This window comes from Chenopodium quinoa, unplaced genomic scaffold (assembly GCF_001683475.1).
Source record: "Chenopodium quinoa cultivar QQ74 unplaced genomic scaffold, ASM168347v1, whole genome shotgun sequence".
Taxonomy (NCBI): Eukaryota; Viridiplantae; Streptophyta; class Magnoliopsida; order Caryophyllales; family Amaranthaceae; genus Chenopodium; species Chenopodium quinoa.
The window spans coordinates 77,883-91,166 of record NW_018744041.1 but is presented as its reverse complement, the minus strand read 5'-3'; the positions used below and the strand labels follow the sequence as shown (position 1 = coordinate 91,166).

At 46.7% G+C, this 13,284-nt stretch overlaps 1 protein-coding gene across 1 annotated transcript; it reads right to left on the bottom strand.

The window, feature by feature from the left end:
• Nucleotides 1-7,035: 7,035 nt before the first annotated feature.
• Nucleotides 7,036-9,336, bottom strand: LOC110690375. The gene is made up of 3 exons (XM_021867194.1): nt 9,113-9,336; nt 7,914-8,990; nt 7,036-7,165 (listed from the first exon to the last, which is right to left on the bottom strand). The coding sequence occupies exons 1-3, from the start codon at nt 9,334-9,336 to the stop codon at nt 7,036-7,038; spliced, it is 1,431 nt and encodes a 476-aa protein (XP_021722886.1).
• Between the last annotated feature and the right edge of the window lie 3,948 nt (nt 9,337-13,284).

Genomic DNA, 13,284 nt, shown 5'->3' with positions numbered 1-13,284 from the left:
AAATGCGTAGTTGTAACCAGAACTAAACAATAAATTGGGATCATTACAAATTTACAGCTTATAACAAGTTTAACTACCTCCGTTTCAAATTATTTGCAACAACGATTTGAAATGGAGATAGTATAAAAATCTATAGACTTTTATCCAAAAAATACATTATAAAATATTACTTGCATTATTACCCAAAGACACACAAATAAAGTTCGTGGTAATGGAAAAGGTTTCCAGTGTCCAGAACTAAAAAAGTACATGTAAAGTTTGGTGATGTTCTTATAATATGTTGTAACATACGCAATACTTTCACAGTTTCACCAAACTGCTCTCATTAATTCAAATATGTTAGAAAAGTTTCAGACATGAGAAGTATATATATATATATATTTTTTTTTTTAAAAAGTCATTTATTTCAGAAATTCACTTTCTTTTTAAAAAAAAATAAAAATAAAAATAAATATATGGAGTATTGGTCTATTGGAGTATAATATAATAAAGTGGTGTATTATGAAAGATTGATGGAACTCTGTAACTCACCATACAGTTTCATAAGATGACTGCCACTTTAACATAAATGCAGAAACGTCGCTTGCAACTTAACTCTATTCCAACCATAACTCTTACAAGTATGCTTATATTTTAGCTCTAATTTCTTTTTTTTTTTAAAAAAGTACGTAGTACATTGCATCACATTTTCAACAAAGAATGTGCATCTAATACCACCATCTAAGCAATATATCAACAATTTAATGTTTGTCACTTAAAAACCATTAAATAACAACAGCAAATTGAGCTTAAATAATTGTTTCGGGTGAAACAATGGGACCCTGCCGAAGGTCCAATAAGGTGGATGAAGACTGGCCCGGTCCAAATAATGTTGGGCCGAAGGGTTTCCTGCACAGCAAACACACGTAAACTGGCCTCGGGGGTGGATCTGAGGAAAACCCCTCCGATGCCGAAGTCAAACAGTGTTTAGAGAGAAAAGCTATGCAAGAGGGTTAATGCTTGAGGCTTTAGTTGTGAATGAATGATAAATGGTGCAATTGAAGGCTTTTATACCTTAGCATGATAAAGGGAGGAGGATGATTGGGCCGGAAATAGTCATGGGTTGACCATGACAATTTGGGCTGCTTGACCTTATGCTGACTTGGCTTAATGGAGGCTTGGGCCTTGACCTTGGAATATTGAATCATTTAATGACTAGGCCCAATTGGCTTAATTGGACCCAAACAACTTGCCCCCCAGACTCGATTTGGAAGGATGACGGGTCGGGTATAGATCCAATAAAAATGGAGGGAAGTAAATGATTTAATTAAATCAAAAGATTTGAATTTTAAACAGTCATTAACTAAATAACTGTAATTAGGATAATTAGTGGGGAAGTTGAGTGGATAATGGGCGGTTATTTAAGAGAGAGAGTGTTTAACGGTTACTTAAGGAGGTATTTAAGAGAAATTAAGCATTCTGACCTTCGAAATTCCCATTTTCTGGAAATATAAGGCCGAATTTGCTCTTCTGTCCTCATTTCTTCACCAATTAGCTCTCAACTCCTTGAAAAACCATTGCTTCCCCTTCGAAACTTCACTCCACACCCGAAATCAAAGCTTGACGCTCAAACCCGTTGCTCCGACCAACTGAATCGGCGAGTTTTGATTCTCATAAAGGTAATTTTCTTCGAATTTCCCTTGATTTTCTTAGTTTTTTCAAAGAATTCCTCTTTTCCCAACTTCCTTTCTCGCGAATTCATCAATGGCTTGCTTAAGAGGTCGCCGGACTGGAAGGCGAGGTCAGGCCAGGGACCCTAGGGACCGCGCCGACGTATGGAACGGGGAACGCGTCGAGGAAGACCTGGAAAGGGGGATTCCGGCGGTCCCCTTGAACGCGGCTGCCCCTCAGCAGGGTGCCGAGGCTGGGGTTGCTGAACAGGAGGAAGATCTGCCTCCTGTGCTTTGAGATTTGCTACATGGGCATGTTGAATGGCAAAATGCCGAAGTCCAGAGAGCTATGAGGGACAATACCCCTTATTACTGGTCGGTTAGGCACGCCGAAGCTTATCGATTTGCCGAACAGATTGAGTTGCACTATGGCATCTTTGAGGAAGATGGGTATTGGTGTCGAATGCCTTCGTCGACTGACAGAATTCATCGCCCTCCCCCTGGGTATGTGGGGGTATATACTCGACAACTTCAGTACGGGCTTCGTTTCCCTTAGATCCCTTCGCCAGGGACATTTTGATAAAGTACAGGATCTCCCTGTGCTAGTTGACGCCCGTCAGTATTCGGCGGGTGATGACCTATCTCTGGGTATGTCGGTTCTTTGATGTTGAACCGAACTTGCATTGTTTTCGAAGGATGCATCAGCTGGTGTAGAACACCCAGAGCGTATACGGTCACCATGGGGCCGGCTGGTGGCGAATCGAGAGCCATCCTCAATACCTGAATATGTGGCCGAACGATTCTTCGGATAAGGAATGGAGAGGCCAGTGGATCTGGGTAAGGGCTCCTGCTGATCCGGAGCACCCCTATTTTTTTGGGGCCCCCCGTTATCTCTTCAGGCCCGATCCGAACATGCAGGACTTGGGTCCCGAAGACCCTGATGCCGCTAGCCACCTCAGTTATGAACAGATGGACTTCTTCGGGAAGCAGAAAAATCCTGGGGGGAGTGGCCGAATGAAGTTCATCCCCACCCGATGGCTTCCAGATAACCACTACGTCTTCCAAAGAAGACGTTGGCAGTTGTCGGTCTGGGGTAAGTACCTTCGGCTGGGGCCGAGGACATTAATTTATTATTGCTTCATTTGTTTTGTTTATATCATAAGGCTAACCTTCACCTTCTCCTTTCAGAGATGAGTGAGGCTACCTCCGAAATCGACTACGATCAACTGGGAGTGAACGCTGAAAGGGTCATCTTAGACCGAGCTCCAGCGATTACTGCTCCGAAGGACCGTCCGCTGCATCTGCATTCAACGGGCCTTCAGATCGAGGCTGCTGCAGATTATCTGAAGCAGAAGCCTTGGTGAGAGAAGCGGGATCCTTTGAGGCCCCTGCTAGCCGAAGAAGTGCTCGCCGCTCAAGCTGCTGCGGAAGTGACCAGAGCCATCAACTCCCTGGAAAGGGGTGAAGGGACTTTTGGTGCTGTCAAGGCTCAGCCGAGGACTTTGGTAACGCCTTCAGCAAAACTTTTTCTTCTTTTTTCTCTTTTTTTTTTTTTGACTGATCCCTCCTTGCTCCCCCACTTCTACAGTCTGAGGAAGAGGGCAGAAGGAGAGAAGGGAAGGCTACATTATCGTCAGACGACCTCTTAGAGCTCGACTCTTCGGATTCTGACGATATGGACGACCAGTGATGTGTCTATTTTATATAGTATTTTACCCCCGTCCCTTGATCATAATTAGTAGTGTTTTTGGCTCTTTAGAGCCACTTTTATTACTAATTGGTGCTTTCTAGTGTTTTCGTAGATTTGTTTGACTTTTGCAGGGATTTATACTTTTTGAGTATTTTCCCGAGATATTTTGGAGCAATCACGAGCATTGGAGAAGCACGACCAGAGATTCAATAGCCTAGGGCCGGTTAGAGACATCGGACCGGTGATTAAGGGCTCGGTATAGGTGATACCGGGGCATTTGGACCGAGTATTCAAGATTTATTTTGGTAATGATTCCTCTTCTCTTAATCTTAGTTATTTATTCTATTCCTTTAATCATGTCTTATTTTATTGCTTTGATTTGTTTAGTTTTTAATATGTGTGAGTAGTTTAATTTCTAGGGTTTATGGGAATCTAATAAATAATATGAAGGGGTAATTTATTGTTGTTGATTATCAATGCTAGATTAATTTCCTATTGATTGATCGATTTAATGCTATGTGACTAGATTAGGCCTATCTTTTATGCATGAGTTTGACAATATTAATTCAAGATTCGAGAGATGAGAATTGATGTTTAGGTCTAGTTTCAATAGGCAGATTAATTTATAAAAGGTTAAGTCGAGATTCGAGAGATGAGATTTAATACCGGTAGATTAATTCTGTGATTGTAATACGTAGGGAAAGTCCTTTACAATCTGGTTAATTGATGCATTGATGATTGACTATTATTAATTGTTGGTATTGCAAGATAATTTCTTATTGAATTGTTTTAACGTTTTACAATTCCGGCTTGTAAAAGTATAGCAATATTGAATTAATGAATCGAGCAGATTGTTAATTTGATATTAAAGGCTATTTTCAATAAGAACTTAGATCTAGTAAATTGCGAGAGCCTGTTAGATCTATGTTGATTAATAAATTGCGAGAGCCTGTTAATCATGTTATTTATGCAATGTCAATGATTGATTACTATGTTTTACCCTAGAGTATTATTTATTGGTGAACCTATACCCTAGATCCTTTTATATATTGCTTTTTCCCCTATTCCTTTTCCTTGTAGTTTAGTTTCATACTCAAATATAAATATTGGTTACTTAGATAATTTAGATTATAATAATTAATTAGGAGTAAAAAGACTTGTTTCCCTGTGGAGATCGACCCTACTTCCCTATCTACTTTAGTTAGAGGATTTAGGTATTTACTTTTGATTAGGGGATACGACTTTACCCTGTCAACCAGCCTCTGGAGCAGAGGAAGAGAAGGAGGACGGGCCCAACTGTTATGGGTCCGGGAGACTTCACGTTGAGGCCGATGCCTGGCGTTGTAATAAGGGAACCTGCTGCTGGCCGAGGCAGGGTTCCAAGAGGCACAGGGGGTCCTCCACCCCCGACTCAGCCACCGCCACCAATTCCGTCGCCGCCGAGGACCCCTCCACCACCTCCTCCTACTGATGACATGGAGTTGGACCAGCGAACTCCTGATCCAAAGGAGGGGGTTCCCGAAGCGGTTTCCAACAAGGGGAGTGCTGCTGAGCTCCCTGAGGTTGAGGTTATTGAAGTAGCTGAAGAGGCGGATACTGCTGAAGACGAGGCCCCTAGGGGCTTCACTGCTGAGATTCAACGAGAGGTTGACGCCTTGACAAGTCAACCTCTCGAGGAGGCTGAAGGGGTCCAGACTGGAGGGGACCATGCTGAAGGAGGGGTAACGACTGAGCCCGAAAAAGTGGATGAGGTACCATCAACTTCGTTCCCCTCTTTCAAGTCTTTCCAGTCTGGGGACATGGGGTTCTCAGCCAAGAAGTGTTCTATCCCAGATGGCGTTAGGGCCGAAATCTGGGGGAGACACAGGAAAAGCGCTGAGGCTTACTTCGGCGGTTGCTCCGAATTATCTGAAATGGAGCAAGTCCGAGAGTGGTCTGTTCGGGCAACCGCTGGAATTGCCGAACCCGGTCCCTCAGTACCAGATCCTGCCAAAGACAACCAGAGGCTGCTGATGCAGGTATGTAATAATATTCTGCACCTTCAGCATTTCCAGTTTACTCCATTTGCTTGTAACTTTATTTATCTTAAATTTAATCCCTGTTCTGCAGGTTGTCTACAACCACACCTTGACCTGTGAGATGATTGACACGCTCCAGGGGAGGGTAGACATCGCTGAGACAGAGGCAAAGCTTGCCCAACTGAAGCAGGAGAAAGCCGAGCACAGGGCTAAGGTCGTGATCGACTCCTTCAACACTTTCTGTGCTGAAATGGAGAAGGATGTCTTGCCTCAAATAGATGAGGGTGAGGCCCTGCTCTAAGCTTTCAACGCGGTTGACGTCCCTAGCCTCAAAGCCAAGATCGAGCACAAAATCGACGTTGAGGTTCAATCTCAAGTGCTGGCCCGAGAGGAAATATCTCGGCAGAAGATCAAGATCTTGGAGGCTGACGCCAAGCAACACCGCCAAGCCTGCGAAATGAGGGAGAACGAGCTGGTCGAGGTTGGGGTCCAGCTAGAGTCTCAGCGGCAAAGCATCACCAGCCTGGAGGTTCAGCTGAAGAATCAGGAGGAACATCTCTCCCAGGCTCGAGACAAGGCTGAACAGACTGAGTAGAGGCTTGTTGATGCCAAGGCTCAGTTGAAGGCACAGCGGGAGTCCTCCCAGAAAGCCTTGGATGAGGTGCAGAAGAAGCTGACCGATGCTGAGGCTCAGCTAGCCCTCAGGGTTTACACCCAGGAGGAGTATTCGACTGCCTACCTCAACGGCTACGGGGTGGCTCGGAGATTGGCTCTCCATACTGCGCCTGATATGGACTGGTATCAATGCGAGATCTGGGCTGAAGACCCCAAGGATCCTCATATGCAGCAAGCCAGTCAAGCTGAAGTCGATCTGCTGGCCCGCCTCCAGGCCGAGGATGCTAAGATGGAGGAGGCTGAGATGAAGGAGGTTGAAGCCCAAGCTCCATTTCAGCCCGCCTCTTCTGCAGCTGGGGCTGATGCCACGTTGGACTCCAACCTTGCTGGGAGGCCTGACCCCTTAGCTGAAGCCTAGGGACTCGGGCAGTCGTCTTTAGAATCTTGCGGATCAACGTGCTCTTAAAATGATAGATGCCGCTTCTGAATGTTTTTTACCTTTGTTTTTGCTTCAGCTTGCCTCAGTGTACAAACTATTTACTTTTTGCCTTATACGCATTTCGACAGCTGTTATTTTCCGCTTGTGGGCGGCTGCCGATATTTTATTTCTCTTTACTTAAGACACTTATGCTTTGTAGCTCGTAGTCCGAGCATGATTTCCTGTTTATGAATTTGATATTTCCCTCATATTGCCTTGCTTTGAACTTGCATGTTTGAATTCGCTTTGAACGAGAGTTCATTTCAATTTTCAATTCAATTTTTTTTTTTTTTTGCTAAGTACAAGGCTTCGGCTCAAAGGTCTCAGCTGAGGCAGCTGCACTTGTTGTGCTTCTTGCCCCCCCCCCCCCAGAGATTTGAAGACTTGTTCTTCGGATTTCTGAGGTCATTTTTGTTTTCCTTGTTTATTTTCTATCAGTTATGCTTTTGCTCTTGATTTTCTGTCTATCTAAAAATGGATATCTCCAACACAGGGCCAACCGAAGGCAGTGTTTCAGATAATGGCCATCTGGGATACAAGGCTCAGTTAAGGCAATATCCCATATTTGTCCATAGACTCATTGCCTTATAGAACAAGTCTTACTGAGGTTTTCACCCCAGCTGAAAGACCAGAGTTCTTTAAAAAGGCGAGTTTATCGGCAATCCGAAACCTGGTGCTCTGAGGGCGAAGGTTTCGGAAAGGGCCGAAGGAAACCCTTAAAGAGTAGATAACATAAAGAAAAAAATGGAAGAGTAAAGATTGCAAATGTTTGTAGAAAATAGTGGCTCTGAGGCCTTTTATTAATAATTCAAAATGTACTTACAAAGATTTTTCTGCCCCGAAGGATTTACACATGATATTTTTTAAGTACATTAGCATTCCAGTGATTTTTCAGCTCAGTTCCATCCAACTGCCGAAGCCGGTACGTTCCTGGCTGAAGCTCATCATAGATTTCATAGGGTCCCTCCCAAGCAGCTGAGAGCTTCCCATGAATTCGGTTTTTCTGTACTGCAGCAGCATTCCAAAGGACGAGGTCTCCAATTTTGAGAGGCCTTGCCTGGACTCTTCGGTTGTAAAATTTGCTGATTATCTGCTTGTATGCAGCCATTCTGACTCGGGCCGAGTCTCTTACTTCGTCAAGGAAATCGAGAGATTCCTTCATAAGTTGCTCATTCTCGGCCGAGAAGTGGTGCACTCGCACACTTTCAGTGTCAATTTCCACTGGGAGAACGGCTTCGGCGCCATACACCAATTCAAAGGGTGAATGGCCCGTTTCCTCTTTTTCGGTTGTCTGAAGGGACCAGAGAGTTCCTGGGAGCTCTTCCAGCCATTTGGACTTTTGATCCTCTACCCTCTTTTTGAGGGCATTCAGAATATGTTTATTTGCAGCTTCGGCTTGTCCGTTACTTTGCGGGTGGCAAACCGCTGAATATGCCAGTTTGATGCCAAACTGATCTGTATACCGCTTCAGCGGCAGATTATCAAATTGTCTTCCATGATCAAAGAAAAAAACTTTCGGGATGCCGAAACGAGTGATGATATTCTGCCAGATAAACTTCCTGACAGTTTGCTTCGTAATGTTTGAGGCTGCTTCGGCCTCAATCCATTTACTGAAATAGTCGACACCGACTATCAGCCATTTTTTCTGGTATGCGGCATCCGAAAATGGGCTCAGGATATCCAACCCCCATTGGGCAAATGGAAGTGGACTCAGCACGGGCTGAAGCTCCTGGGCTGGCTGATGGATGACTGGTGCGAATTTCTGACATTTTTCGCATTTTCTGACCAGTTCCTTGGCGTCTGAGATCATGGTGAGCCAGTAGTACCCTGCCCTTAATGCTTTGTGGGCTAGGGTCCTTCCCCCAATGTGGTTCCCATAGATGCCGAGGTGAATTTCCCGAAGGATGTAATCTGCATCTGTCGGCCCCACGCACTTCAGCAACGGGGCTGAGAAGGATTTCTTCAGCAGCTCTCCCTTGAAGACAATGAACCTTGGACCGGTTCGCTTCAACTTGGAGGCCAAAATTTTGTCTTCGAGAATTTCTCCCCGAATCTTGAAAGCTAGGATGGGATCCATCCAGCTTGGTTCCTGGTCAACGCAGCACACTTCAGGTGCTTCGTTGACACTTCTTTCTCGGCGCACTTCCACGTAAACCGACCGGTTCGTCTCGGTGAGATTTGAACTAACAAGTTTAGAGAGTGCATCGGCTTGTGCATTCGGACCCCTTGGGATTAGCTGAACTTCAAAAGTTCTCAGCTTTGCAAAAACTGATTTGATCTTGGCGAGGTATGGTATCATCGAGGGCTCTTTGGCCTCGTAACTGCCACCAATCTGATATGCGACTAGCTGAGATTCTGTTTTTAGACAAACATGTTCGGCTTCCAGCGAGATGCACAATTCTAGGCCGGCAATGGCCACCTCATATTCGGCTTCGTTGTTCGAAGCTTTGAATGAAAATTTCAGTGTATACTCGAAGGACTTGCCTTCAGGAGAGGTTATAACCACCCTGCCCCCGAACCATTCACGGTGGAGGATCCATCTGTGAACACAGTCCAGGTTTTCTTTTCATCGTCCAGCGTCTCCTGGTACGAGCATTCGGCCAAGAAGTCCGCCAGAGTTTGAGCTTTTATTGCCGCTCTCGGCTAGTAGCTGATGCTGAACTTTGTGAGCTCGAAAGCCCATTTTTCCAGCCTACCAGATTTCTTAACTTTGCCGAGAACCTTTTCCAGCGGCTGATCAGTCAAAACCACTATCTGATGGCAATCAAAATAGGGTCTTAACTTCCAAGCAGCTACCACCACCGCATAAGCAACTTTTTCGAGTAAGGGGTAGCGGGTCTTGGCATCCTTCAGAGTGTGACTGACGAAGTAGATCGATTGCTGCATTTTATTTTCTTCCCTCAGCAGCACAGCACTGATGGTGGCTGGGCTGACAGCCACGTACAAGTACAGGGACTCTCCCTCTACTGGGCTAGCCAGTGTTGGAAGTTGAGCTAGATGCTCCGAAGCTGCTTGAAGGCTTCTCCTTGCTCGTCCTCCCAAACGAGCTCTTTTGTTTTCGAGAGTTTCAGGGCTTTAAAGAAAGGTAACCCCTTATTCGAGGCCCTGTAGATGAACCTCGAGAGGGCTGCCATTCTTCCGGTGAGCCGCTGAACGTCCCTCTTTGTTTTCGGCTCGGGAAGGTCGAGCGCTGCCTGCACCTTGGCGAGATTGGCATCTATCCCTCTTTTGCTGACCATGAACCCCAGGAATTTCCCTGACTTCACGCCAAAAACACACTTCTTCGGATTCAGCTTCATCTGGTGCTTTCTTAAAGTGGCGAAAGTTTCCGCCAGGTCCTTAACATGGTCTTCATCTTTTTTGCTTTTGACGATTGAATCGTCAACGTAAACTTCCATGTTTTGGCCCTTTTTCTCGGCGAAAACTTGGTCCACCAGACTTTGATATGTTGCCCCCGCATTTTTCAATCCGAAGGGCATCATTCTGTAATTGTACACCCCGGCGTTCGTGACGAATGTCGTCTTTGCTCGGTCGTCGGGGTGCATGAAGATATGATGATACCCAAAAAATGCGTCCATGAAACTAAGCAAGGCGTGACCACTTGTCGAGTCGACTAACTGATCGATCCTCGGCAAGGGATAAAAATCCTTCGGGCATGCCTTATTTAGATCCGTGAAGTCAACGCACATTCTCCAGGTGCATTTGCCTTCTAAACCATCACCACATTGGTCATCCATTCTGGATACTGACAGGGTTCGATGAAGCCCGCATCCAGTAAATTTTTTACTTCGGCTGGAATGTCTTGGTTCTTATTTGCGGAGTAATTCCGCTTCTTTTGCTTAACTGGCCGACACGTTGGGTCGACGTTCAGCTTATGGGAGATGAGGTCTGGGCTTATCCCGGGCATGTCAGCTGCCGAGAAAGCAAACACATCTCGGTTGTCCCGAAGGAGTTAGATGAGCTCAACGCGGACTTTTGGATCAAGATCCAGCCCGATTGTAAAGCATTTTTTTGCGTCTCCTTCGGTCAACTCGACCGTTTCGGTCTGCTGGTCCAGCTCCATTGCCGTGGGGCTGGACTCTTCGTTTTCTGACCTGCTGTCTATGTCAGCAGGGGTCCTAGATTTTTTCTTCTTTGGCTGGCTCTCTGAGTCTTTTGACTCAGATGATGAGCTAGCTTTTTCTTTTCCTGGCCCTTTTTCTTTGGCCAGGTCTCCTTGAGCTGAAGCACTTAAGCCTTTCGGCTTCTTCGCGCTCGGCTGCCTTTCTTTCTCCTCCTCATCCTCGTCGTCCTCCTTTTCACAACTAGTGGATGGCTTGAGGTAGTTGCACCTTCGGGCCTCCTTTTGGCTGCCCTCGATCCTTTCGGGGTAGCCGACATCCGAGACATAGATCATCAACTTATGGTATGTCGAGACTACCCCTTGGATCTCGTGAATAATGGGTCTCCCCATGATCACGTTGTACACAGAAGGAGCGTCGACGAGCAAGAATTCGGTCATGACGTTCCTGGCCGCCTCATCATAGCCAATGGTGACAGGAAGTGTTACCTTCCCGTCTGGATAAGTTGAAGCCCCATTAAATCCGGATACCGGGTAGGGTACCGGCGTGAGGTGCTTGAGCTTCATCTTGATTTGGTTGTAGGCCTTTCGGAACAAAATGTTTGCTCCGCTACCACCATCAACAAGGACCTTGCTGACATCATGGTTGGCCACCGTGGCGATGATCACCAACGGATCCTCATGAGGGTATGTCACCCCCCGATAGTCGGCGGATGTGAATGTCATATTCGGCACCGGCGACTGGGGAGGCTGAATGCTAGCATTGTTCACTTGGTGGGTCAAAGCCCTAAGGTGATGTTTGTGCTCCCTCCGAGTACATATTCCTCCCGAGATAACGTTAATTGGAGGAAATTTTCCCTCCGCATTTTTGCTGTTCTTTCGGGGGAAATCGAGTTCTTGCCGAGAGTCCTTTTCGGATTTCTCAGCCTCTTTTTTCTCGCGGTGATCCGCGATGTATTTTTCAAGTATCCCTTCTGAACCATGTCTTCGATTTGGTCCTTCAGCTGGATACACTCCTCAGTGTTGTGTCCTGGTGATTCGTGGAACTCACACCACTGATTTTTATTTTTACGCTGATACCACTCAGGGAGTGATCTCGGCTTCTTATAACTCTGCTCTTCCTTCGTCACGCTGTAGATCTTAGCGCGCGGAAGGGTCAGCGGAGTATAAGATTCATATCTGCCTGTGAAAGGGGCAGATTTTTCTTTCTTCGGCTCGTTGGCCGAAGATTGTTCCAAGGCTTTCACCTTTCCTTTCGCCTTCTGGCCTTGGCCTTCAGATGATTGTTTTTGCTTCCCACCCCCAGATTAGGGTTGGGATTTCGTTTTGTTCCACTCTTCGGCTCGGATGAATTTATCCGAGGCGTTCAGAGCCTCCTCTAGGGTCTGCGAGGTATGCATAACCATGAAGTCCAGGAACTTCCCAGGCTGAAGGCCATTATGCATTGCAAAAACAGCCAGCCCCTGATCCAGCTGAGAAACGCTAGATGACTCGTTGCTGAAACAAGTCAAGTAGTCTCGGAGACTCTCGATCTCCCCTTGCTGTAGGCCCATGAGCTCTGCAGTGGTCTTCTCTCGGCGGTTTTTCGTGGAGAATTTTCTCTTGAACTTGGTGGACAGATCGTCCCACCCCGTTATAGAGCCTTCCTTTACTCCCTTGGAGATCCATGCTTGCGCGACCCCCTTGAGAGTGGTGGGAAAATATTTGTACCAGGTCGCTTCAGACCTAGGGCAAAGATGCATGTGCCCCTCGTAAGAGGCAATATGGTCCTTCGGATCCGAAGTTCCATCGTATGTAATATGCGACGAGATTTTAACCGTCGGCACATGCTCTTCCAGAATCCATTGCTCGAATGGAGAACTGGTAGGAAGCATCACAGCCTTACCCTTGTTCCTGGCCAAAGGGACCGCGCTCTGCCCTCTTAGAGAGGTAGGAGTGGTTTTCGTCCCTGGATGGGAAGTTCAGGCCTCGGCTACAGGGAATGAGAGGCGGCTATGCACACTCGGCTCCCTACCGCCGAGTCGGTCGAGGACGCTGCGGCGAACAGTCTCCGGCCGCCCTCGGCGAACAGTTTTTGGCCGAGAGGCAGAGCTGCTGCTTTTGTGAGTTTCTGGCCGAGAGGTAGAGGATCCTTTGAAGAAGTGAGGGCTCTTTTTCCTCTCTCTTTCGGTCCTCCAGGTGTCCTCTTCCCACTCTTCCAGCTCCCTGGAGGAGGGAGGTTTCCCCCCCTCTTGGTCGAGCTTTCTCCACTAATGCCTGGTATGCGGAGGAGTTCGGTCACGAGGTGGAGGCATATTTTGTGCCCTCATTTCTTCCATGAGCACCGCCAGCGCTCTTGCCACTTCTTCCGAGCTGGGCCCCGTTAGAGGGGTCCTCGGCTGAGTGTGAGAGTGAGAGCGGATGGTCAAAGGTTGGCTTTGAGGCACTAATTGAGTCCTATGATCGGACTGACTTCTGTTAGACCGAGGAGGACTCGGTCTATGATGAGATTGGTGAATTATGGGAGAAAGGGAATCCTCCCGGTATGATCCTCCCCCCGAACTGGCACCCTTAGAAGAGTTTCGGTCCGGAGAAGGTGATGGTGTAGGAGTTTTAGGCCTTTCGCCCGCTCCTTGACTTAGTCGCTTGTTCTTGCGGTTCTTAGCCATTGCTACTAAGATTTTTGCAAGACGATTTTAATTGGCTTAAAGATTTTTTGAAAGTCTTCCCCACAGACGGCGCCAAATTGTTTCGAGTGAAACAATGGGACCCTGCCGAAGGTCCAATAAGGTGGA